Source organism: Athalia rosae, chromosome 1 (assembly GCF_917208135.1).
Source record: "Athalia rosae chromosome 1, iyAthRosa1.1, whole genome shotgun sequence".
Classification (NCBI taxonomy): domain Eukaryota; kingdom Metazoa; phylum Arthropoda; class Insecta; order Hymenoptera; family Athaliidae; genus Athalia; species Athalia rosae.
The window spans coordinates 5,192,124-5,219,889 of NC_064026.1; the positions used below are offsets into that span (position 1 = coordinate 5,192,124).

General features: G+C 45.0%; 1 protein-coding gene across 2 annotated transcripts in view; it reads left to right on the plus strand.

Moving 5' to 3' along the window:
- The window catches only part of LOC105684154 (trace amine-associated receptor 9), a 49,080-nt gene that overhangs the window by 14,067 nt on the left and 7,247 nt on the right, over positions 1 to 27,766 (plus strand). The window contains exons 2-8 of one of the 2 annotated variants that reach the window (XM_048649757.1): positions 620 to 1,125; positions 4,181 to 4,306; positions 8,499 to 8,615; positions 15,055 to 15,209; positions 15,658 to 15,805; positions 27,156 to 27,410; positions 27,557 to 27,656. In XM_048649757.1, the coding sequence (XP_048505714.1) occupies positions 910 to 1,125; positions 4,181 to 4,306; positions 8,499 to 8,615; positions 15,055 to 15,209; positions 15,658 to 15,805; positions 27,156 to 27,410; positions 27,557 to 27,656 (1,117 nt within the window). In that variant the 5' untranslated portion in view covers positions 620 to 909. The remainder of the gene's footprint in view (positions 1 to 619; positions 1,126 to 4,180; positions 4,307 to 8,498; positions 8,616 to 15,054; positions 15,210 to 15,657; positions 15,806 to 27,155; positions 27,411 to 27,556; positions 27,657 to 27,766) is intronic. The other variant, XM_048649762.1, reaches the window with a different exon arrangement.

The following is a 27,766-nucleotide window of genomic DNA, read 5'->3' on the forward strand; positions in this document are numbered from 1 at the left end:
CGTCCGGTGGAGACGCCCCCCCCCCCCCCCAGACGCCGTTTAATTCGTCGTTTTCTCCTAGAATGATATACGAAAAAGCAAAAGGTCAAAATGACCTTCGGATAAAAAGCTCCTCCGTATGCATCCCGCTAATGTATTGCAACCCGAGCACGAAAAATTTCAACGTGGGCGACCGACGATCCGTCAGCCCGATAAAAACGTGTAATTAATTATTCATCGTTAACGCGAGATAAACGAAAGAAAAACTTAAAACACCATCGTGTAACGCCAGAATATATTTACGTATTCATCGCCGCATGGTTCGCGCGCCACGCGTTGACTCGGGCGTAACAAATTTTATAAGTGAAAAGTTTAAACAAAAGCTCTCGCCGAGCTTATATATAATAATAAAAACCAGCAATCAATCAACCTCCACGATACCCCGTCAACGCACCGCCGAAGGGTCGTCGTTAGCTGTGCTTTAAATCACCTGCAGATTTACAAGCGTCGATGGATCGTGCGAACAACACGTCGATAGCACGTAGTTGTAACTCCTAGTCATTGCTCATTGCACATTGAATTTTTCTGTGAATCCTGTAAGCTTTTTCTATGATTTAAATTAACAACTGTTTTTTTACAGGCGTGGAGAAATGGAGCGATACTCGGAGACGTCGATGCAGTTCCACTGTTTCCGGTAGGATCGGAATAAAAAATAAATAAATAAAATAACCGACAATGTGATACCGATTCTGCGGGTGCTGCATATGGAAAGAATCGTTGTTCGGGCGCGGCGTTGCGGTTTAAAGCCGCACAGAGCGATGCGGAGTGTAAAAGATTACCTCGAGGCCTCGTTACTGAGGAGGCCAACTAACGGCCAAAGATCTTCTTAGCGATAATCTGCAGCTGGATAAAAGAACGGCTCCAAAGATCATGCTGGAACAGAAGCAAACCATCCTCCTCGCGCCCGCATTGAGCAACAGCAGCTGCTGGAGGAGCGGACCGATGACTTCTTGGTCAGGACCTGGACTCGGGGAACTCGTCAGAGCCGCGCTTATCCTCGCTCTCAGCCTCGGAATCCTTTGTGCAAATTTGCTCGTAATTTGTGTCATCAATAGCCGAAGGTACAGCAAGTACATACACGCGCAGGTGAGTCCGTCGAAAGGAAAAGGTCACGTTTTTCATCCCTCTTTTTCGTATTTTTTGTTTTCGCGGTAGAGGAAAGTTCTGGGTAATTTATACGCTACCGTAAATATATTATTACGGAATCAGGTAACGCTGAAATGACTCGATAAATTCCGGGATCCTTACTCGCGACGCTGGAATCGCGAGTCGCGGTCGATTTGGGAGTTGGGTTCAGGGTTGGATTCACCAGCGGAGTATCTCTTCACCGAAATGAACTGATACCGCCCATAACGATCGCCCGTAAGACTGTTACTCGGTGATTTGTGCCTACTATATACTCGATGTCGGAGATATTCTCTCTCTCTCTCTATATATATATATATATATCTGCAGCTCCTGGTATCGAGGAGGAAAATTCTCAGCTCGTAGAATCGTCGGATATCGCGCGAAACCGAGAGAAAGCTCGCGGGGACGCAGTTTTCCTTTATTTAGCGATTTGTGCGTGAGGAATAAGAGCGAGTGACGAAATGGTGAGAGGGAGAGAGAGAGAAAAATAACGAAAAAGAAATCTCCCTGGTAATGCATAAGTTGAGAAATCAGTTTGCGCTTCATACGCGGGTATTCGGTAGAAACTTCTTCATCATATTCGGGGGTAATATTTTCTCATTCTGTGGGCATCCAGCCCTTCGTTTTCCATTTGGCTTTCAACTCCACTTACCATACAGCCCGTATCTCTTTCGAATTTCGGTTGGTTCGCAGCCGAACAAGAAAAGCAAACCTTTCGCTGGGCGTATGTCATACGAAAAGTCGCAAAACTCTACAGAGAAGTTAAAACAATTCAGAGACTTGGAATTTCCGTTGGGGTTGGTTTGACTTTCGGAGAGCTTTCGCCCCCCAACTACGACCTATCGCTAACCGCGAAAGGAAATCGAATTCGAAGAAGGACAAAAATTTTCTCTCGCACACCTTCAACGCCGTCCATATTAATTCCCCCGTAAAACAAGAACGCACCGCAAGGATCTCGGCTGATCTTGATTTCCAACGTATTTAACAATAAGTGTATTTAGTGGGCTGTTTGCTTTTCCTGCATATGCATGAATCCGTTTCGTCGAAGCACGCTCGTCCTCGTCCTCGTCGTCGTCGTCGTCGTCGTCGTCATTGTCATCGTCGGAGAGACAAGAGTCGCGATTCGTGACGGGGGTTCGAGAAGAGAAACGTTACACAATAAGAGAGTAGGAGGGGATGAAAAGGGAAAGGGAAAAGGTAGCGAGAGAGAGAGAGAGAGAGATATCGAGGGGAAGGGGAAGGGGAAGAAAGCATCGCGATAAGGAGAAGGGCGCAGGTGAGGGGCAGGAGGACGAGGTAGTTAAAACGTGTAATTTGATGCTAACGAATTCATACCGTGGTCCCGCAGAATGGAGAGTGGAGAATCGAGGGGGGGTACAAGTCAAGACTCTCTCGAGGCTTGCGCGACTGTTTGCTGCCGCCCGCCTTCTCCCTACGTGAGCCAGACTCCTCTCAGCTCTCCCGGAGTATATAAACGTGCAAGGGACGTGCCTTCCTGCTCTTAATTGTTTGATCAGGGATAGCTTAGTGGCGTGCGCGCGCTCCTCTTCCTTCTTTCTTAATTACGCAAACTGAGACCAATTAATAGACTCTGCTTCCTCGCTGTCCTATACCCCCCTCCCCGTCCGTCGTCCGATCCCCGCACTGTCCCGCGTTTCGCTAATGTTTCTTTTTCTTACCCCTTGTTTTCCGGTTCTCTGATACCTACCATCTCCCCAGGTTTTTTTTTCACCGACAACCCTCAACGCGTCGAGCCACGCGACGACCGTCAGCGTCGTCTAGTTAAGGGAGACAAACGATCGCTTTAATCTAATGATTTCACAGACGGTTATCTGCCGGTCGTGATCATATACGATGACTGTCAGAAGTTACTTTTAATTGGGACGATCGTCAGCGAATCCGTCAGATATCATTCCCCTGGAAATATCTCATGGGGCAGAAGAACGAGGGCAATGTCCGTTACGTTATACTCGGGCTGAGGGTGGTAACTGCAGTGCCAAGTATGATGACCGATAAAAACGACCGTGAGCCACTTGCCTAATCGATTAATCCGTGCGCAAAACGGGTTTCGCTGTATATCTCGGGTTGTTGCGACGTATCGAAAAAATGTATCCTTCCCCCCGTGAATGGTTATGCTCGAAGGGATAATATCCGCATTAGCAAAAGCGAAATGAGTCGATTGTTCTCTTCTCCGATGATTTCGCCGAGAAAATCAAAGAATTGGAATAAAAGAGGGGCAATCTATTTGCGACAAAAAAAAAGCGTACACCTCGCATCTGACGAGCGTGCAATTATACTTCTGACAAATGAAAGGAACCCACCGCCATTTTGTGCCTTTGAAGTTTATCGGGAAAGAAACGCGGATATCAGTTTTTAACAATGTGTCCTATCTTCTGTACAAACGAGAAAAAAAAAAAAGAGTAAGCAAAAAAGAAAAATGAAAAATATCAATTACTTGTCCGATTGTTAATTGGTACGAATGAGATGTATATTTTCGGTTATAAAAGTCGCACTTTAAGGAAGGGCTACGAATGCAAAGTGGGGTCTGGATTACGGGAGGGGGGTCGGCGGGATAAGCTGGTGCAATTAAGCGACGATGCACGTTCGATCTTCGCCTGCAGTGTAATATCTCACTGCAGAAGGTAGGAATTCACGATAAGCTACAGCTGGGTTAGTAAATCTATAGCCGTTGCTCCGCTGATCGAAATTCAAATAACCCAGGGGAATTGGCGTCCCACAATAGGATGCCGCTCGCTTCGCAACTCCGGGGTCTCTAGACGTTCAAACATTAATAGTACGAGCATTACCGAAACGAATTTGCGATGAATAAACTTCGGCTCCATTTTCTTCGTGAGAAAGACGTTGAAAAGACCAATGGAAACTGCGATACAACGGAAGAAAACACTTTCCCCCTCATTTTATAGCGCATAACTGAATATATTCTTTTATCATATTCGTACACGGTATTGTCCCCGGATTTGCGACAATAGCCTAAATATATTTGTATTCACAGCCCAGGTATTTGCTGACCAGTTTGGCCAGCAACGACCTCGCCATCGGCCTTTTGGTTACGCCATTTGGATTTCTCCCAGCAGTTTACGGGTGTTGGCCCTACGGAGAAGTCGCCTGTCAAATTCAAGTGAGTGGAAGAATACTTTTTATTTTTTTACCACTATAATGCTCTACCCTCGAATCCTTCAAGTATGCACCGAAAATTCCAAGAAATTCCTTCTCCGTTTCAACGCTTATACATAGTGTATAACGTCGGTATTTCTGCCGTTTCGTATAAAGTCTAGAAAGTGTGGAATTCCCGTGGAGTTTTAAAGAGAAATTGTTGGCGTTCAATGTCCCCTCAGTTAGCGAGGGTCTTAAAAGTAATTGCTGTCAATCTCGAGTCGAGGCCCCGGGGCATGTCGACTCGTCGCCATTTTGGTACACCGAAGACAATCCGCCCTTTCACTTTTCGTATTACGGAAAAAAACGACAATAAAATCTCGATTACAACCCCCGTTTATTAAACCTTTCAACTTCGCGGCCTTCGAAACGCACCCTACGGACTACATTCGCTAGTCCCAGAGCCGTGTATGATATCGGGCTTGATTTTTTTCCCCGTTGAAACCTTATCAGAAAAGACAAAAAAAAAAAAAAAAAAAGAGGAATACAAGAACCGAGAAGCTAATACACACACGAGGTAGGTAGGCTCCATCTCGTGAATCACGAAACACGAATAAAGCGCGACTCCTCTCTCTATAAAATCCGGCGAAAATTGTGCGGCGACAATTTTCCCTAAGAACCCATCTCTATACCCGAGAAGGGAGGCTGCACATGGCAAAACCTGGTCGAAACCTATACCGTGTATTCCCATCCAGTGCGTACATCACCTTCATGATTTGTGGTCGCGTATTTCTTCATTTTCCTTTCGTAACGGCGTAATCTAATCTCACTATACCCTTCTCAGCTGCCGCTCCTCGCGGCATCGCGTCCTTGTATCCGGTGCGCACGTAATTCTCCTGAATATTTAACCGACCTGGAAACCTAATTCGAAACGCGGAACAAATTCTACTCGTGATGTAAAACGCGGCGAAAAAAAAAAAAAAATAGATAAAAATAGGGGGGCGGGGGGGATACGAAAGATGTACGTACCCAAGTTTCAACCGCGAAGGCTACGAGCTTGACCTCGAAAGTAACGGTTCGGGTCAGCGGGTATTTTGAAAGTGTGACATCGCGGAATCCACGGCAGCAATTTTCCGCAGGATAAATAGATGCGTCCACGTTTCGCCCGAGTGCACTTTCCACCGGCACTTTCCTAACCATAGGTGTATGTGGGTGTGTGCACGCGATACCTCGTAAATCAGGGAGGCGTATCTCCAACGACAAATCATACCCGATTGTTGGTATCATTCCAACTACATGCGGCAAATAATGTGTTACGTAGTCAACCATAGCAGCTGAGACTCGCTGACCGGGTCATGGGAATTTTCAAAATCAAGAGGAATGTCGAAGAATGTGGAAGCTGTTGAGCCAGGCTTCATTCTTGTCGGAGCAAGAAACTCGTCCGTGCGCGACACGAACTTAAGCCGATAAGTACTTCCATATAACCGTGGCAGTATACAACGTTGAGGGCCCTGCAGCGCTGGTTCCGTTCCGTTTCTTCCTCCCTTCGTTCTTTATGGATTCGCTATGGGCGCATAAGAAACTGATTTTTCCAATGGGACGATTCGCTAGATGTCGTAGGTGTGCGTCCACCCCGATGCACGTCTACCAGCTGGGGTGGGTATGCGGTGAACGGCACATACAGGTATAGGTATAGGTATGTACGTCATAATGGAATACGAGCATGTCTTCTTCATCGAGGGGGGATTATCGAAGCGAAAGCGTTAGTTATTGACGGATTAACCCAGCAGTTTGTGGCTTCGCCAACCCCTCATCGAATATTGATCATGAACGCGCATGTCCGTCGCCTGTACACAGTAGGGAACTTTGTGCGATCCCCGAGGAACGTGGAGATCCAGGATTTACCAAATGTTTCCGATCGTCGGTGACGATAGGAGCGAAAATTTGAAGAGGAAGAAGAAGAAGAAGACGTTGAAGGTAGGCGAAAATTGGGCGTAGCGGACGATTCACCTGAATGTCACCCCTCGACGTTCGGTTAATGGACGAGGTTTGGGTACGCGGAGGTGGGTACCGCGTGTCTTTCGCGTTGTTCGTTTGAGTGGAAAATATTAGGTGAAGGTCTCAGTCGAAGGGAAGGAGGCTGCGGCCGCAGCGGTCCAAGTCCTTCAGATTATCAGAGCTTTTTCTTGGCGTTGCGCCAACGGTCACCATGGCAACCATCTTAAATGTCTTTCTCTCTTTTTCCTACGCTATCTTTTTCTTTTCCTCCTACACGCGCAAACACATATAATACAAACACGTCACCTCGCACACGTAGGGTACACATGGAGAAAAATATAATCTTTGAGCGCACGCGTGGAAAAGTTGATAGAAGATTATGTACAAGTCAGATATACACCAGAGCAAAGTCGTTCGATTACCTCTACGTATTAGCGGGGTGGGTAATTCATACGTTACAGCTGTCGCTCCGTTGATTTTTGTTTCCGTTTTCGGTTCAAGTTTCTCTTGAATGAATTGATATCATCGTCGTTGACCACGAGACGATCGTATACGAAATGTTTCCAAATTTCTTTTGAATTTCATTTTTTGCATCTTCTTTATTTAAATTTTTCAAATTTATTCTGATTCCCAATTTTCCATCAGGTACTAGGCACGATGACTGATTTGGATCCTTTTTTCATTGCGGCGATTGACTCGCGGAACAATCAATGTACCTGGCGATGTGTTTCGCACTTGAGGTGTTTTTCGGGGCAGTATATAGATCCCGCGCTCTCTTCTACGTTGTGCCCATATCGCGAGGGTGGCGAATGACGGCGTACAGGAAGAGAGGGAGAGGAGGTTTGAGGGAAAGTAAAGGCGAGATATCAGAGGCGATCCGGACGCCTCCGGCTGATATATTATATCGGTAGAGATTGCGAGGCGAATTATAGTATCCCACCATTCTCATGGCACCGGTGAGTTCTGGAGGAAAAATCGAGTAGCTGCGAAGAGATCGTAGTTGGTATGTTTACCCCGAAAAGAAATTCATCTTTAGAAATTCGACGCACCGGTTTCAATGCATTTTTAGAATTGAGCGGCGCGATTATGTAAAATTCGCTGTAACGCGAAAGGTAAAACCGTGTAATACATCTCGCTGAGAGCAGCGGTTTTCGAAAGGGGCCAAAAGGTGCCCACAAGGGGCGTCAGTCCGGAGTTGGCTCTCGAGCCAAGGGCCGAGGGTAGGTAGGTAGGTAGGTACGAGGGCCAGATAAAGGGGAAGGGAAGAGGTTCGAGCGGGTGGAACTAATTAAATACAAGCCTACAAGAATGAAGTTACTGTGGCTACGGCCGAGGGTAGAGCCGAACCGGCTCGGACAAATTAACTTCAATTCTTTCCAGCCGCAGTGGGAACCTTACCCCCGGATCCTGAAAAATTACCACTAAACCCTGCACGTGATCGGGTCGCGAGGGGGGAAAAAACTTCATCGGATACACGATCGCCGCGGCCGGTGATTCCGATCCACCGAGAACTCGCGTTCCTTTTCCCTGCGAAAAAATTACTGCGGTATACATACTTAACTGCGCGCCAAATTCTTGTAAAATGTCGGCGTTTCCCGGTCGAAACTTATGGCCGAAAAAATAGGCCGGTCTACATTCTTCCTGCTCCCTCCCTTCGCTCCTTGTAATTTTCGGAGTTTAAGGCGAAATTAAAATTCCTTCTTTTTAGCGGTGAAGAAAAAAAAATTTTCCGCACCCCGTATGCCTGCAGCTTTTTTTTTTTTTTTTTGGGAGGCGGGGGGGAATTAGTTGGAAAATATATAGTGGCTGGTAGCAAGAGCCGGTGTGTGAGTCGTGAGAATTAGGTCGTTATTTCCGTCGAGAATAATGTTCGAGACTCGTTCGTCGGGGGTACGCCGTGAGTTCCGCACGAATCCGGTGGCCCTTGCTATCTCAGTTCACACGTTTTCAAATCCTCGTCCAATCAGGGCTATACATTGCCAGTTTTACTGCCTATGCCGTAATCACGATCCTCGGCTGCTCCACGTCTAATTTTCGTTTCGTCCTCCTCCCATCTTCGTCCGTCCGTCAAAGAATTCCCTCCCTCGTCTCGCAGCTTCTCGTCCTCCGGATGATCAACCCCCGAAATTATACGAAGTAATCTGTAATGAAATCACGTTCCTATATCCCGCGCTGTTTTATTTCATCTGGATGTTTTTTTTTTGTTTTTTTTTTTACAGGCACTTCTCAGGGGGGCCTTGACGCAGCAAAGTGCGGTGATTCTGGTCTGCATGGCGATCGACAGATACATGTGCATGCTTCACCCCCACCACTACCACAGGCATTCGTCGAAGAAGGTAATAATATTTCATCGCCATTTCCCCGTTAATTTTATACCCGGCGATTATATCGATCGGCTTGCGTCAATTTGCCACGAGACCGACGTTGGAAGAGGTGTCCATAAAATTTTTGGGGGAAATTATCCCCGTAATAGCCGTTGATGGAGGACCGTTCATTAAATCTGACGAGTGAATAAAAATGAAAATAAAACGGGAAGAAAAATCAATGAGAAGAATAGAAAAGAGGGAGAGCCGAGAAGAGGCAAGTTTGCACTCGAATCGCCGCAAATATTTGCAAGCCGTTCAACCTGTTTGTCCTTGAACTGTTTGACCTTGCCTCTTCAGATTTTAGTAACCGAGCGTTTTCCACCCTCGTTTTTTACGGCCTTTTGAACGTAGATTAAGCAGTTAACTCTGTATATAATACGTATAGCGTTTCGCTTAGGTTGCACGGTGTCCGCGCGTCTCTACGGAAGTGGTTACAACAAATTTTCGACTCATCTGCAAATATATCGGTGTTCCGATGCGATCGGAACTTCGTAAACAGGCTTTTAATCGTGTCCTACCCGCGAAAGCCGCAGAGTGATCATACGAAATTCCGTGTCGCAGATCGAAGAGTTTCGCGTCGCTGCCGCTCAACTCGTTGCGAACATTTGAAAAGTATATTTATTATATCGCGGGACGTTGCCCGCCTGTGAGTGACGGTGAAATATTACCGAGCTTTCGGTACAAACCGGACGCGTAGATATATAAACGGGTTTAGTTTTTCGAATACGTATGGCGGAGAAACACGAATGTTGCTGAGTACGGAAAACTCAAGAATAACGGGGTGAATTTCTGTAGTAAAATATGAAAAGAGGTCACGAAATCGTTCTGCAGATGCCAATATATTACGAGAGAAAAAGGAGATGGAGATTGTATTATAAAAATTCGATGGACGAAAGAAGAAAAAAAAAGGAAAGTGAAAATACTCGGAGTATAAGACGAGCCTTTATATTATTATATGAGCTTCATTTTTATCAAAGTTCACGCGGCGAACGCGTCGAGTCGGCGAAATTCGCTGGGGTAGAAGTGAGGTGAAAAAAAAACGGGAAGAAAACTAGGCGGTGGATGAAGTAAAGAAAAAAATAAAAAAAGAAGGAAAAAAAAAGGGTGTAGCTCGACGGTGGTTGCCGTTGCTGCAGGCAAGGGCGGAAGTGGTAGTATTTTCGTTGGGGAAAACTCCCTATTCCCGTCGCGTACGATTCGATTTACTCGATACAACTCTTCTATGGATTTTCGTCGACGAAACTATTATCTGTAGATTTTTCGCCGATATAATTTCGTGCCAATAACAGTGACGAGTTCGTTGTCCCCAATTTTTTCCATTTATCTCGCGTTTCAACTTTTTACAATTTTTTTTTCTACCCGCGGACACTTTATATCTCATTACATGATTCCCACGTTTTTCAGCGAACGATTCGCTATATCGAATGTCCGCATTCGAGGAACGTGAAATTCTGCACACGTACTCGCCGCAGCTACGGTGCCACTTTGACTCGATTATTTTCGATTTTATAATTGTTATTTATTATTTCCATCTGAATTCTCTTCGATATTTTCCCTCCTCGAGATTCTCAGATACTTGTTCAACCGTACGACGAACTTGATTAATTTTGCAATTTTTTTCTCCTCCTCCAAACAATCTCATTCGAAAGGCGTTACTCGACTCGTATTTCGATTATGGTAGACCTCATATTTTAAGATCACCGCTGCAGTGGTGGGATAGGAATCGTATGTACTACATACCTATGTATAATTTCTATGTGTATAATATATGTGCTTATACGTATAACGGAAACCCGTGCCAACAAGTGCCTCGATAAATGTCTGCCTTGAAAAATGTCGTCGACGACAATGAATTAGTTTTTTATCTTACGACCCCGAGGATATAGTGGAGTGGAGTCTAGCGCGGCATAAAAATAGACGAACATGATTTTCGATCGTAACAACCCCCAAGATCTTTCTCGTCTTCCAATTTTTATCCCAAAAGATATAATACTTGAGACTCGGAAGGATAAAAAGAGAGAAAAAAAAAAAATGAAAAAAAAAGGAAAAGAATAAATTGCTTTCGAAAATCTGGTCGCGGATTATTACGGTACCAGTTTTGCTAGTAGTTTTTTCATCTCGCGAGATACGGTCACCATCCTTCAACTTGTAGCGTTATGAGTGGGGATGGCAGGGAGGGGGGTGAAGTATGTATATTATTTGCGAATAGATTATTGTGAAGTTTTGACTATTGTCAAGTTCGACGATTGTAATATCGTACGTCGGGGTTCGGAGTGGAGAGTTTCGCCTTGGGTAAAGTTTTACTTTGTTATCTGAGCAAATAACTCGCGGTTGAATTTATTGAAAATCTATCAGAAGTTGGTTATCTTGACTGAACCGCACGTTGGGTGTCAAAGTTATGCGCATTTTATAGCGGGGAAAACAGGTCTCTGCAGTGGAGGGAAATCGGTGGCAAAGTAGAACTTTGCGGGTGATTACAACCCACCGATTCGAGATCGAAACCCGGAGGGGAAATCGGGGGGGTCGCAACGGAGCAGGTTTAATGACGTGTCAACGGAGAGATTATTTTAATAAAAAGTTGAGAATCGCTATCCGCAAGGTTGTACCTACTGACTACGCTCTCACTCTCACTCTCACTCTCACTTTCAATGTCACTCTCATTCTCAATTTCGCTACCTTCCACCTTCGTACCTTGCTCCCTCATATTCGTGCGCGGTTTCCAAATCCGACCATTAGTTGGTCTCATTGTGCCCGAGTACTTTCTCGGGTTTAACGCCGATTTCGATACCGTGTTCAAGTATGTTTTGTACCTTTGATTGTGCCCAAGAGATTCCCCGGTGGTTCTAGGCACTAGAAACGTTATTATCCGGGACACTCCAATGCCCCTTTTCACTCTCTTTACAAAGATGAGAATGAAAAAGAAAAAAAAAAAGAAGGGATAGAGATAAAAAAATCTTCCCCGTAATACGTGATATTCGCTCACTCACTTTTCTTACTTTGCGAAATAGTCCCGAGATAAAAACTTTTTCAAATTATTTCGCTTCGGGCGAGAGATACCTGCGCGGAAGAAGAACAAGAAAAAATAATTTTTAATCGGAATTCTAAGCGCATCCTCCGGACATGAGGTGCAGATTTAATTACCGGGTGAAAAGTGAATTACCTCCACGAAGTAATTACGAAACAAATTCAGAGATAAAATGGAGCAAGAGAAATGTGTGCATTTTTTTTTTAACTTTTATGATCTCACTCGAACTTCATAGTTAGATGTATATTTTATTCTGCGATGAGGAGAGAAAAAAATTTGCCTGCCGCGCGATCATGTCCCGGAGTCCGTTCGCTTTTAACAGAACGACGAGACTGGTTTTTACTCTCCGCTCTTTTTTGCAGACATATTTCCGTCGGCGTGGTTCGGAGACAGCGGGCGAATCGTTTGGGCAGGTGGACTTTAATGGCTTAAGGTCTCCCTTTGCCGTCCACTGGCTAAGGGTGCTTTTACACTAATTAATCGAGTCAGGGTCAATTACCTGGGGCCGCGTTGTACACGCGTTCGATCTTGCTTCTTTACCGTTTGAACCCCTCGCGTCGTTTGAACCTCCGGAGGCTTCGGAACTGCGGCAACGGTCCAGACGAGTTTCTTTCACTCGCGATCGAATCGCTCTGATTTCGCTCGCAGTTCCGTCAGATCGCGCGAAAATAGTACCTATCTGCGAAATCAAAGAGGAAGCTGCATGACGATGAAAAAAAAAAATGTAAAACGCTTTCCCCGAGTTTTAAAGACGTAGAAAGTCCAACTCACCTCTTTTCCACTTGATCCGCTTTAGGGCTTTGTCGACCCTATTTCACTACACCATTGAATTCCACCGATAAGGGATTTTATCGTAGTCGGCATACCTCTCCGGAATTTCGGTACACTTTTTCCCTTTTTGTTTGTTTGTTTTTTTTGTTTTTTCATCTCCCTGTTTAAACAAATTTTCACACCGACATAAGACCCGGGCTCGGGAAGAATTATTCCACCTCTTCTGGGGGTCTCACTAGTTTCTGCATACATGTAATCGAATTTCTTATTTTACGAGCTGAAGTAGAGCCAGTCACGCCTTCTTCGGTGGATGTATTAGACTGTAACCGATACCACCCCAGACACATGTGGGAGGGTGTAGATCGCTTGTATAAATTTTATATGCAGCTGGATATACGACCTATGAAAGTCGTTCGGATCGGATACGAAGATATTGCTGCTGCACCAAGAACGCTTATCGCTTCGCATAAAGTCGTTCTCAGCGTAAAACTCCACCTCTTTTGGCTTTCCGAATAATTCCACGTTTTTCCATCATGGAAAAATCTACAAGCCGAGCAGTTCCAGTAATAAATCCATACACTCTTCGTACCGAAAATAATTTCTCAACACTCCGCTCTTCGAAATCGATCTGAAACGCGATGCTTCATTTATTTATTATTGGAAAAAAACAGAGAGAAAAAAAAAAATTGGCAGTTCCAAACGCAGTTCGGATTCGGGAACATGGTTAATCGAGCGATGTGGACCGGAGTCAAGGGGAGAAAGGTATAATGAATGGGTTACAAATCTAAAAGGGGTTTTTCGGCTGCGGCGAATGTAACGGCGAACTAATGCAGTGGAACGATCGGTAGCAGGCACGCTTTGATTGGCAGTGATTGGCTCGTTGGAGACCGTTCGTTCGTTAAACTGTAAAAAGAGAAAAAAAAAAAAAAAAAACCGACAAAAAATTAGTCAGGGCAGTAAAGCCGCCGGGGTGGTAGAGTAATCGGTGCCAGAAAAAAAAAAGAGAGCAACTCTAATGAATCGGCGGGGGCTTCGAATCGGATCCCTTTATTCTTACATTTTATTTATTTTATTCTTTGTTCACCTTCTATTCATTGAAAGATCGCGGCCGTGCAGACCGTCTTTTTTACCACCTTTCATACCATCCATAGGTATACAAGTACCTGCAATTTCGCTGCAGCTGCAATTCTCGGTATCATCTCTGTCTCTCTTCTTCGTTTGAAAACGGAATTATATTCTCGGGGTTTCCGTATATTTCACGGTGTACCTACTTCCCTCGCCCCCCCCCCGCACACGGCGACGGTATCAATTAGCGTGCTTAATTAAGCGTTGGGGAATGACTCGAGCTTAATTAATAGAAATTTTGAAGTAATTTGGGCTCATTTATATTTCGTTGGGGTCCATTGCTCCTATAAGGATACGAATGTTTACTCGAGACACGAGTGGGATACTCGACGTATAATACGAGTTTACGTGTACGGTGTACAGATGTGCACACAAACGTACCGACGCGCGTCACCCTCGCGCTTTTGGCGTCGCGACGCCTCACCCCCCCCCCCCCCCCCCCCCCCCCCCCCCCGGTTCCAACGGAAGGGTTGATCGCGCAGTCGAATAACCCGACGACACGCGACTTCCCTACGGATAGTTATGTGCGCGACAGCCAGCCAACGCTATACGAAATACATGGATTATTTACAGCCTAATAGGTGATATACGCGAGAGCGAACGAGTGGGCTTAACACTAAAAAGGATATCGTGTGGTACGCTCGAGAGACTCGCCTAATCTGGGAACTACTTACCCTCACATTTTTCGCCCCCTACCTTCTAACGTCGGTTTCACTATTTTCGCCGAATTTTCTTCCTCACGAGTGCCATCGCGCCTAGAGCCTTTCGTGAACCGCTCGTAAAACAGTCGCGATAAAACCTGTTGGAACTCATATAAGAGCCATCCGTGAACCCGATAGAACGACAACCGGTGTATCATCACCGACTATAATATTTGCTGCATGTATCGTTTCTGTTCCCCCGCCGCCCCCCGACCCTTCTTCGAGATTTCGACCAATTTCTTTATTCCACCCCGGGGTGGGATGGGAACTAGGAAGAAAAAAATTTACTCTTAAAACCAGCGACTCTACATCGAAACGAAGTTATCATATCTGACGAAAAGTAATCTGAAATTCCGATTACACCCGAAATATCTCCCCCTCTCCTATTTATACCGATGAATTTATTGGATTTTTCAAGGGCCCCAACGACAGCCCGATCCGGGCCGACAGCTTTCGTAATTATTCCTTCCTTTTTATTCGAGAGAGCGAAAGAGGCACTTGCGAAATTGGTAATTCTTCCTTCGCGTTTACTTTTTTTCCCTTACAGGGAGTAAGAACAATCGAATGATCTCGTTCCGGTTAATTATACGCGATGGTTCACGCGCCTCCGACGCCGTCTCGAGCGAAGTCGAAAAAAAAGAGGATCAGAAAATGGAGATTTGTTGGAGAAAAAATAAAAAAAACAAAAAATGGAAAATATCGAAAGATCGGCGTTAGGGAGTCGTAGGTTGACAATCGTGCTAGTTTCCTCTGTAAAGTTTTTTTTTTTTTGTGTATGTTGACGCAGTATTACATGCGGCAGGGTTGCGTTGCAGTGATGTCGACAACATGGATAGCTAGCGTAGCGGTTTTTGGCGCACTCGTTCTCCCCAGAGGCGGTTACTACTTCAACGGATCCGGTCTCCTTGCCTGCGACCCATTTTTCGCCAGAGCATCCCTCAGGTGAGTTTACCATTTCGATTTACATTCGAAATCTGTACGTATATATACACACATTTGCATGGATCTACACGTGTGGCACCTCGACTGTATCCGCGAATAAAATACAACAGATACACCAGCATCGGAGCATTGCAATAACTTATTGAGATCGCGGTTTTTTGGCAAACGCGTTTAATACACTTAAGCGTAGAGATTCGTCGAACCAGCGGGATTTGAAGCGGCGAATTGTGCATTCATTCGATCCTTCGAACTTCGCTCTCCGAAAGCGTATCTACCTCCCCCGAACTGTTTTGTAAATCCCACAAACTCCCCCGCAGGCTTGCGAAGCGAACAATGTCTGGATACGTTCTGAAGCTAATTGCATTTTTTATTTCAATGCAAATGTTTAATATCCGCACCGTAAGAGTTGGAGAATTTTTTTTTCATTCTCTACTCTTTCATATTCCAGAATACTCGCCTGTTGTTGTTTCTACTTCCCAACAACGATGGTGCTAATGTACTGCTACGGGTCGGCGTTTCACGTAAACAAACTCCGACTTAAGAGGGTCGTCTGCGTCAACGCACCGGAAGTAATTAGCGGAGGCCACATCGAGAGGGTAAGTTGCGCCGCGTTGATGAGAAATTAATTTGTCGATCATAACACACGAGGTGGACGGGAATGCCGCCGTGGCGTCGATTCGGTCTCCTCTGAAACTAAAGAGTTTTGAAAATCTTCTTCCATTTTCTTCGTGGTTGAAAATAATGCGGAATAAAAATTTATGCTACCGAAGACGTGTGTAAGATTGGAAAAAAAAAGAGAAGAGGGGAGAAAATCACGAACCTGTTAGTAGTAAAGTTCGAATGAGATAGGAAGGGACTATATTCGTAGGGTGGCGAAATGCGCCGAGACGTCGAGATCTCATTGAACGCTATCGCCGTTGCTACCGCTGCAGTTGCTATACCGTAGATGGTGCAGAGGGAGGTATTCCCAGGAGGCTGCTTAACGCAACACTCGACTTCCTTTATGAAAGATCCCGCGGGAACCCGAGTCTCGTCGTTTCGACGGTGATTTTTTTTGGTTCGTGGTCGGTGGTTCCGCACTAGGAGAGGTCGGTGACACCCCCTTCCAAGTTGTTGCACCTCCTCGGAAAAAGCTACGTGTTCGAACTGTCGCAACTCCGATATTCCGGTCCGAGTTAGTCCATAGATTTCGCTCGTTCTTCGTTTTGCGCCAGGTGAGAGATGGGCTTTCCATAATTTGATATTATTTGCGAAGTATCAAGCGGCTCATATTTGCGAAACGTGAATCGCCCGGTTGTCGCTTTATAAACGATTCCCCGCAGGACATGCTTTGGCTGGGGAAATTATGGCCCATGAATTATAATCGACGTTTATTATGCCAGTTGGAAAATTAAGCGCGTGTATATATGACGTGTCCTAATATAACGGTCATTGGCTAAAATAATTCACGAGGGCATGCACGTGCGATTTGCGTAGTGGTAGTGAAACGGAAAATTGTTTTGCTTAAAAAATCCATTTTTATATTCTCCATCTCTGTATTATATCGACGTACATTCATGAATTCTACTGTATAGAGGAGATCATACACAGCATTCGGTATTATATGACCTGCCATTATGATAATCCGGGATCGCGCCGGGGATTATATCGAAGGGAATTATTAACAGCCCTCTGAATCAGCAACGACGAATCAAGTGCCGAATGTAGTATACAGAATTTCGCCAATTTTCCGCTCCAAATCACATTCGAAACACGAACGATCCACGATCGAATCGATTCGCTTTCGTTACCGGGTAATCGGCAAATTGGAATAAAAGAAAAAAATGAAAATCCTGACCAAGAAATGTCCACTCTAAAAAAGACAGACTTTTTTCTGGCTCGCGATCGCCCTCTTCCCGGGGACATGTATTCAGACAAAGTGGTCCCAGTTCCAGGTGAAGTGTAAAATGTGTAGAACACGAAACTCCCGCGGGAGAACAAAGTGCCGCGAGTTTTACCGAAGGGTTATCCAGATTTCTTCGCGCACACTGAGAAAGCGAAGGAAGAAAAAAAAAAAGCCGAGGAAAAGTGGGGCAAAAACTTTGCGTCACTGCTGCGAAAGTGATGGGTTCCTCTTTTGCGAGTTAAGTGTTTTCCAGTGAATATAAATAATTCGGTCGTGAACGCGCGGCGCGCCGGCAGTTGGTTTTTTTTGCTTTCGAAAATCATAACAAAAATAAACATGCAGTAAAAAATTGAAGTGAAAAAAAAAAAGAAACAACGCGAACCAGACAAGGGAGCGAAAAATCGAGAAGAAGAGGAGAAACCGAGAAATAAAACTGAGTAAAATTTGAGAAAAGAGAACGAAGAAAAATCGGTCGCGATTGTTATCCTCGTCGGTTATTACTTAGAGTAGACGAAAATCCAGGAATCACTCTCTCTTTCGCACTATACTCGACACCCTCGTTTTCCTCGATTTTTTTTTTTCTCTACGTAGACGGTCTGTGATAGCTAATGCCGGTCTTTTCGTCTCAAGTTCACCGTTTCGGGCGCAAGGGAGATCCCCGGTGATAATAGTTATAGCCTGCGATTATCGCAGGCTCTTTACCATAACGTTTCGATGTTTTAAATTTTCATGAGCTGAGTCTCACCCCCGTCGAGTTTGAACCACAGCTGCATCGGCAACCAACCTTCGCGTGGAATATTATTTTTGCCAAGAAGACTTATAGAGATAAAAATGATTGTCGAATCTCCGGTGCAAGAGATCGGTCGAAATTCACCCTCGGACGATCGCCGCGCTCGACATGCATTCCATCGGACAACCGGCGTGAACTTTGAGTCTTCAATTTCCATTGTCTTTTTGTTCAGGGGTAGTTATATGCTAGCTTTGGCGTGTTACGGGCTCGTTTATTCGCAGTAACGTAGGGAGGCAGGAAATTGCAAAAGATGGAGCTTTCAGCCTTTTTTCTTATTCATTTTTTTTCCTTTTTGTTACCATCCTTGCTTTTTCCACTCTTTTCCCTACGGTGCGGAACTCGCGCAGGCGTCGCCGGCCGGAAAACGTTGCAGTTGCTAATGTCGGAGAAAATTTGATTTGCAGAACGAGAGAAGGGTAAATTGGGAGAATTCGATAAACACCATTATTTTTCCATTGGGCGCGCGGGTAAAAGTATGAAAATTATCTTCAAAACTTATGAACCCTCACGGCGAGGTAATCCCGTGAAGAATTCATCACGCCGAAAGTCATTTATGATCTTGTTTTTTTTTTTTTTTTTTCCTTTTTGAATTAGAGTTAATTAACCGAAATTAACATGGTTAATTCAGTGCAATGTCTGAATGAAAAGTTTGTGCGACATTAGGGCCATCTGGTTTCCAAAACTATGGCTCCGTTCCCTGCGAGAGGAGCTTAATTCCGGGGCAAAGCTCGCTCTTCGGAAGTTTGTCCCAGTCTCGTTGTTCGTCTTTAGCATCGTCCTCGGTCTCTCGGTCTTAGTCTCGTCTTCCTCTCATTGTTAATGTAGAAGTTGGAACGTGAGACTCAAGGGCAAAAGTTTTCATTAGATATCGAGTAAAGTGGCTGCCGCATATAACGCCCTTCACTACCCTCATTCGCCCATAGACTGACAGAATTCAATTCCAACGTCAAACCGTATAACTATTTCTATACATCCGGCCGACGAGTAGGTAACGATAACCGTTGAAATGTGTGAAACGGTAACGCGAATACGTACGCGAAAAAATCATGCAGATGCATAAAGTTTAGGGATTTCGCACGTTTCTCTGGGAATCAGGATGTATGAAACGGTGAGGGGTAAAATTTATGAAAACTGCAATCGAAAATATCATCAATTTTATTTGTTCCATCGAGTGCAGCCTCTCCGCGGCGACGTAGGTAGATTTGATACGAGCGGCAAACAATGCTGTACGATGTGTAGTTGCAGTGTTGCTAAATAAATAAAATCAAATAAAATGAGATAGAATATGCGAAACGGAAGGGAATATCGCGACACGTGGGAGCTATAGGTGAATTATTGGATTGTAAAAATTTGCTCCGTGAAGTCCAATGTATAGGTTTTGATGACTTCTATTTTCTTTTTTTTTTTTTTTTTATTGAACTTGATTTTAAAGTAGATTCCGTTCGATAGCTTCCGCCGAGAGACGACGATGTTCACGTTCGAGGAAATCTACAAAGCAACGTAATCATGTCTGAGGTATGAATTATCGGTTTTCACGGTGCAACGAGGAAGCTATATATCTTGATAAGGTTAGAGCACGTTTTAAACCGCCGAGAGCGATCTACTCCGATATACCCTATATAAATGCAAGCGATGTACTTCCGTTATTCTCGATTCTGAAAATAACCGATGACGATAATTACTCATATTTTCCATAATCGCGGTCCGACGGTCGCCCACGATATCACCCGATCGCGGAAATTTCGAAAACTTCGCACAGAGTAAACAAGGTAATCCCGGTGAAATATCATGCGCCATGCCGAATGAAAAATACAAGTATACTATCCCTCCGCATTCGCGGCAGCCGTCGATGAATGATCGAATATTTTTATACGCCAACAGTTGATCGGAATATTTCTGTTTTCATTCTTTGCATACGTGTACGAAATTCTTTCCGCAATTAAATTGAGATGCGCTGGATCGTCGGTGATCCGCATTTAACCTTCTCGATGTCAGCAAAAATTAATCTGGTCTAGATCGTACGTTACGTAGTACGACTACAGTCCTACGTAAAAGAAAAAGAAAGAAAAAAGAGAAAAAACAATTTTTTTCATATTCTCTTTTACTTTTTTCCCCGGAGCGAGGGATGTGATTAATAATATGATAACTCATACAGTTAGAGTGATACGGGGCGTATCTGTAATGCGGGTCTCTGAATAAAATTGTGAGCGAGTGTCAGGAGTGTGAATATGATTTTTGCAACGGTGTACAGCGGAGGCGGGTAAAGTGCGCGAGGAGTAAAATCTGCGCGAACACGTTCTCCCCCCGTTTAATTAAAGCTTGTGCGAAAAGTTTGAACCGAGAAATTGTAGCTCTGTAGGAAGGAGGTGTGTAAGTCCGTAACACGAGGGCGGTATAAACCTCCGGGCGAATGATAAATTGGTAAAAGTTAGAGGAGTAAAATAACCGCGATTTTAATCACGAGTATCGCATTTTAATCACCGAAATTCCACGCCGCAGATGTCGTCGCGATCCGTGCGACGCCGCCGTGAGGACGGAGACCCCGTGCAGAATTGGATTTTATAGCGGGGAATGAAGGGGTGTTTCTTGGTACACGTAGAAATTGAGCCGGATTTGCGGGGATAGTTTCGAGAGGAATAAGCCACGTAGTATACGTATTTCGTTGAAAACAATCAAACGCTTTCTATCCTGTCCTATACGTGTAAGTCTATCTCTCCGGCTATTTCGCGGCAGGTCTATCTCGCCGCGCAGCACTCGCGTGTAAATAAACGCGAACGAAAATTGGAGATAGATCGAAGAAATACGAAGGGGGCGAATGCGCTGTCCACGCTATTCTTATCGAACAACAGGTACACATACGTGGTAGAACGAAGCCCGAGTGCATGTATGGGGAGGGCATTACATCCGGGAATCGATTGAGATTTCGTCGACTGGTTTCTACGGCGACGGAAAATCGGACGGTTCGCGATAGGAGAAACAATTGAGCCGGGAGAAAAAAAACAAAAAAAAACGGAGTAACCGGGAGTTTTCAAGGGGTAGTAGGGAATCGAACGCGACGTGCGGACCTCCGCATCGGCGACGCCATCTTGGAGATTCCTCATCTTCTTTTTATTTTTATTTTCCCTTTTTTCCTTATACATTCTCTCGCACTTCCGTCGTTGGACACTTTCGGAACTTCTTCCCTCTATACACACTTCTACGGATTGTAACGAGGCCAACCTCGAACGTATGTTCCGCTGCTATATCCCACCGGGAATCGCTCGATGTACGTACGTACGTACTGTACCTATGTACGCTACTCGAGGAATCGGGACTCGAAGCGTTTCCGGTAGTGCAGCTAAAACAGGAAGTCAATGGAAGTGGTGCACTCCGGAGTTGCCAATGCTACGGCATCACGGCGACGGTTAATTCCTTCCAATTTATTTTTACATTTTAAAATTCTCGAATTATTATATTTATTCAGTCGGTGTACGAAGCGAGGGATTTTCGAACGCAATACCAATGTGCATATACATATACCTTTATACCTGCGGGAGAATTATTCGCACGCGCTAACGTGCGCCCTGGGGCACGGGATTAACGATTTTGTTTATTATAAACGCGCCAAAGTTATCACATATTCGTTATTCTCGCGGTGAGCCGAATGCGGATAGAATTTTCAGCCAATCACATCCGATTACTTTTTCTCCTTTTTTTTCTTTTTTTTTTTTCATTTAATTTTCGTTCCCCGGTATTCGGGTCAATAAAAAATAGGACTACGCGTCAGTGGCTTAGCGACTATATTTTGTAATCTCGTAGGCCGCGGTTTACATATTTTATTCCGAATAAATAACAAATTTCACGGTATTACTCGCCACGATATTTACGCGGAGCGGAAAATCCAAGGTGCTCGATGCGAACGGATCGTACCCCTCCGCATACACGTATACCTTACACTGCACAGCTTCCGCGAGGATACGATTGTGTAATCCGAATTTACATATTCTAAATGAAACGATTACCATATTTCCTCGATTAGTACGATATTCGGTAAGACTTGCGGTATTATATCTGTACGCGCGGCGTGATTACCCGAGTAAGGGCCGTCGGGGTGAAAGGGAGTCGACGTATTAACCGCGAAATAATTCTCGAAAGAATCGAAGAAGCGGGTGATAAAATTTCGAAAATAATGAATTCCGCGAATCGCGAGATCGTAAGTAATAATAATCGCAATAGAATAATACATCGGATCGTTGAGAAACCGCCGCGACATGTACAAATTCCTCATATATGGGATCCAAGTTTTTATCGTCAATATCTTTATGCCTGATCCACCGATTCGCAAAGCGGGGACAAATTGCCTGTGGGCTCGACGTTCGTCGCCGCGACGCTGTCCAAGTGCCTCGGCCAATAATCGTTTCGTATAAAGAAAATGACCAGGGCATTAGCAGTCCGCCTTTCCAGCATCCCCCGGATTAATGATAATTCCACGTATATTTATCCCGAATATAAGGCGGAATCGCCGGGTATGATTTCCGAATTCGGGTCAATGCGGATCACCGCGAATGTCACCGCCGAAGAAAACTCTCGATTTCTCCGGCTTACCGAAGGAACTCACACAGTCGCATTTTCGCCTCGAGTTCGAACACGCAGAAGCTTCAGAGATAGAAGTCGCCGGTGCCGAGGTTGGGTAGGTAATTACCTTACTGCCGGGTTGAAATGAAAAGAGGGGGGTAAGGGGGCAGGGAAGGGAAAAGGGCGAGGGATAACGTCGGGGGGTGGAGGTCGCGGGAGCATGGATGACGGTGGTATTCCAAGGCGGATACCGGGGGCTCGAACCGAACGCGGTATAGGCCTTTGGATTCAAAGGAAGACGTTCGAATGGTCGAACAAAGGGGCTGATGGTTCGATTGACACTGATGACCGATTATCCTACCCTAATGAATCTTGATAAATTTGATAATTCCGTTCGTTCGTGAAAAGGTCTTTGCAGGATATTGCGGATCCATAGAATTGTCCAGATGATAAATATTATTATACATGCCGAGCATATCAATTTTTCAATCTCCTTTCCCGAGTAATCGAAATTTCGAGAAAACCCGCAGCCGTGTGAAAAGCTCGATCGGTTGTTTCGATACACGATGCCTTCAAAAGCACCCGCGCTTCGACGAGAAGTATGGTACGATTGATGTATTTTTTATTACGCTACTCGCGTATGGCGAATCATATTTTTCATTTCTCAAATCTGACCAACAAGATGGACGAGTTGTGAACGCAACGAATCCGACAATTCTTTTCATTCGGGTTTGTATGCTATTTCTATGTAATATCCTCTCAAGAATCCGAATTCACAAGTTACATTGATCTATCAATAAAATTGATCGAATTATCGCCGATTTTTCACCTTTTGGCGCAGAACAATTTAGATATCTCGATGAAAGAAATTCGTAGGTTCACAAAAAAAAAAAAAACCCTCGCAACGCGTGTGAAATATAACGACGTGAAATTGAAAAAGAATGACGGGACTAGAATTCAAACGACGAATGAAATCAAATGCAGCGCTCGCGTGCAATGCTTGTATTCTAGAACAGCGATGAGGAAGATGTGGGAGGAGAGGTTGGTCTAAGGAGGTTGGATGGCAAAAATGCGAGGGTGAGCTGATCGATATAGCAATAGCATTGACACATATTTCACGTAGCAACTGCTCCCAGCATATTGTCCATGTAATTGTACATGAAACATACGATGTTATAGGTAGTATACCTTATTGAAATATCCGTATCGTAGAAAAGAAACTGCACAAGATAAATGGGATACGGGAAATTAATGAAGGAAAGAATAATCTCGTACCGCAGAGGCATGTCGTTCGGTTACTTTGACTAATTTCGCCGATCTCTCAGCGCCAGCCGAATCTCGTTTCAGATGCTGATTAATTGTCCTGCCTACTGTAACGCTGATATGTCCGCGATTTGTAAGAAGCATGTGGAATCTTTCGATTGCGATCGAAAGATTCCATCGATAAACGAAGGTAATAATCGTACAGTGTACTTTTTTGTACGTGGCTCAATTTGGCGGAAATGATCGTTTTCTGTCCGAGTAGCTTTCGATTCGATCAAATTCTCTGGACGATTGAATGCATCGATGCAAAAGAATTCCGCGCCACATCCCGAACGAGTGAGGGGCGCACAAAAATTAGCGGAAGAATGAATCGCCGTTTTTTTTTTTTTTGTTTTTTTTTTCAATCGCACACACAAATTTTGCACGAATTACATCGAACCCACGCGAGTTACAGGTACAACACATCCGCGTAAATTTTGACGACGGTCACGAGGCCAATTAATTAACTTCGGTCACGGACACAATCGAGGCACGGTCCCTGTGGTGATCGATAACAATAGTCGTTGGTTATGAACGAACGGAAAAACAACCTGCATTACGCATTTCCGAACAACGCGTCTGTCTATAAACCCGTGTCGCGGCGCGGACAATGGGGAGATCATACGGTACGTAATTTATACGTATATCATCCGCAAGGATCCGCGAGTCAAGACCTAAACCGACGATGCTCACGAGCCGCGCCTTGTGAAGAAGGTTCGCTTGATATCCTTATCCCGGATTATCCTCCCGTGCGATTCGATCCCCGGGGCTGTGCGGAGCTGGTAAATAAAATAAGAAATGCAAGTATAGAAAAAGGTGGCGAGCTCACCGAGGAATAATGCAAAGACGAGATAAAGTCTGCGACCCTTCTACGCTTTTGAATAATAGAATTCAATTACCACACATACCCGCGAACGATTCGTCCCTACGGGACTGACGTGTGTCCAGCTCTTTTTGTTTCATCGGACACCCCTTCCCGTCGAATCGACTGTTTACAACGAGACAAATCTACCGGGATTCAAAATACGAAAATTATTAAAGGATATACAGAAATATAGGGAAGCAAGCACGGGGGATAAAGAGAATAACGGGGCGCTGCGCCCCCGTTTTATTTCCCTAAGCGGAGGGATGATCGATAATTTTTCGCTCCCCCGTTCCCTGATGCGTGACGCCTCGGACCGGAAGTATTCGCCGCTAGCACCGTATCTACATATGTGTCTCGAAGGCGCAAATACACCAAACAATAAAAGGTTACTTCGCATCGACCACGTCTCGCTTCACCCATCTCCCGATATTTCCTCCCCTCCTTTCTTCTACGGCTTTTACGCTCTCCTCTGGTCATTTTTTTTTCTGTTATCCTTTTCCTCTCTCGATTTTTTTGAGCTCCCCGTTAACTGCCGTGGGTCGTTCTTACGGAATCTTTTTTCCTAACGCGGCGACAACGGCTACGCTTTGCTAGACGTTAAAAGAGCACGCATTAACCCGGATTCCAAATGCCCAGAAAATACGCAGTGATCGCATTTTTTGGCTCAACCTTCGCCACCCGATCAAGACCCAACCCTCTTCATATACTGGTTCATTTTCTTTATAATGTACAACATTCTGAAATGATCTTCCTCGAAAATGATCCCAAGAGTTACAAGTAAATTAATTTAATTTTGGTCAACGTTTATCTCGAGTCCAGATGATCGTCATTTTCACGGATTTTGATGAAGAAGCGTAGCAAGGTAGCGGAGTCGGGTTTCGGATTAATTGGGGATCTTGTAGGGCGAGTCGTCGGCTTCACTCGGGGAAAAGTCTCGATTCGGACGGAAGGACAGACAAGCAGACAGTGAAAGGTGGCTGTCGTGGGTCGGGCGGGACGTCGAATCGAATAAAAGGATCGAGAAACGCGCGTCGCGGCAAAGAACAGAATAATGGGGGGAAAAAGATAATAACGAACGTGATTCCGGACGAAACCGAGAATTTAATGAAAGGCCTAACAGGTCATTTGAAATTTTCTACCCCTCCACCGCGAAACGGATAACACGGTCGACCCCCCGGGGTTATATATTTTATCTCAGCTGAGGGGTATTACCGTGAAACGATAAAATAGTGGCTTCACCACCTCGGCGACTTTGCTTTTTTACACGCTTTTTGAACGCTCCTCGCCTCCCCCCCGTGATCTCCTCGGGCGTTGGCGGTGTAATAAATGTCGTTGACTTTATCGGGTTTCTCTAAATTTTTCCATCGATACCGCGAGCAAATATTAAACCACATTCCATCGATACGGAACCGCTTTTCAAAAATTTGCTCAACTCACTACACCGGTGTTCCGAATGGATCGGTCGAATCGAATCGCACCGGGTGCGGAAAAGTTTTTCGAATAAAAATTAGACGGATAGATAGGATCTAGAACTAACGGGAAAGAATCCCACATAAAATCGGGTCTGCAAAACGCGGGGAAGATCGCTCGCATTCGTATACAGTTATAGCTCTCGCGTATCGGGGAAGTTTCTGCAATAAATTCCGCACATGCTAATGTTGTCGAGGTAGTTTGTCTCGGGCTGTGCCCTTCCGCCGCAACCTCGCGTATGCTAATTATTTCGCATTTTCATATTCCAATTCCTGCAAATATGTAAACGCGCCTCCGTCCAACCTACCCATTTTCTCAAGGAAGATTATACGGAGCGACGCGCGATCTGCGAACCCTCTGACAAAATCCGACTCCTGTTCATCTGAACTTCGATCAAAAAACACCCCGTTATGTTTCACGCATTCTTTTCAACGCGTACACACAAGACGCCCAAGTATTATACGTGTGTACGTTCCGCGTCGTGTTAAATTCGGTCACGAGGACGACGGTTCGAGAAGCTGGTCTGAAAGAGGTGGAAGAAAGAGGGGGAATATACGGGGTGGGGGGAGGCGGAGGAGGTTGGGTGGGTGGGTGGAACTCGGTCCAGGCCATTAATCCTTATACCGTTGCCGAGCGCCGTGTTCGAGACGAGAACAGTTACGTAATCCTACTTTCCGAGCTTTTTGACGTCGATGAGATTACCCACCCCCCTTTGAGCAGGCGTTGAAGCTTGGTTGCCTCGTAATTAGCTAGTAGTTAGATCAGTTTCTGTTTAGCTAAAATCCCGGCGCACAATACCCGTCCAACGATTACCCCCTAACGGTTTTTGTTAACGGTTCTTAACATCCCTCCCAACAAATTGTTACCAGGAATTTCATCCCCAACGGCAGCAGCGTTTACGTCGTGGAAGAGGAAACAACGCGGCGGGGGAATAATAAGAAAATTTTTTATCCGCAACGATCGACTTTTACTTTTTCTTTTATGGGGCAGTTTTAACTGATTTTAGTGGAATCTCGCGACTCGGGGGGGGAAAATTTATGACGACGTGTTGGCTCAAAGTTTTGGATTTTCCGCTTGCAGCTGGTTGCCCACGAAAGACGATTGTCCACGTCAGCCTCGCGGACAATGGCTGCCATGAGTTTGGGGTTCATTGTGATGGTTACTCCGTGGACAATTCAGGAAGTGGTCGCGGCTTGTACCGGAAGTAAGCCACCTCCGTTTCTGGATTTCCTAGCCACATGGCTCGCTCTCTCTAACAGCTTTTGGAACCCCTTTCTCTACTGGTTGTTGAACAATCATTTTCGGCGAATATCCAAGGAGCTACTGTACACCAAGGTAATCGTCATTTCCTCAACTTTGCCCCATTCCGCTTCATAAAACTGATTTCTTGGCTACGTGAGACCGTGAACTACAATCGGGCGTTTTTCCGTCTCCAGAATACGCTTGAAAATGAACGGTATGAAATTTTTCACTCTTTTCAGATTTTATGCAGACCGAAACCTCTGGGCCCAAAGCAGCACTGTTGCGCAACAAGTACCGGAGGGTTGGATATTTGTAGTATCGGTGGTTTGGATTTGTCAGGTAAAACGATCCGCGATTCTTTTTGTTCTCATTTTTTTTTTTTGTTCGTATACCTCATCGCCATCTCACAATCTATTGTACCTACATATGTACAGAGTGAGGAAAAGTCA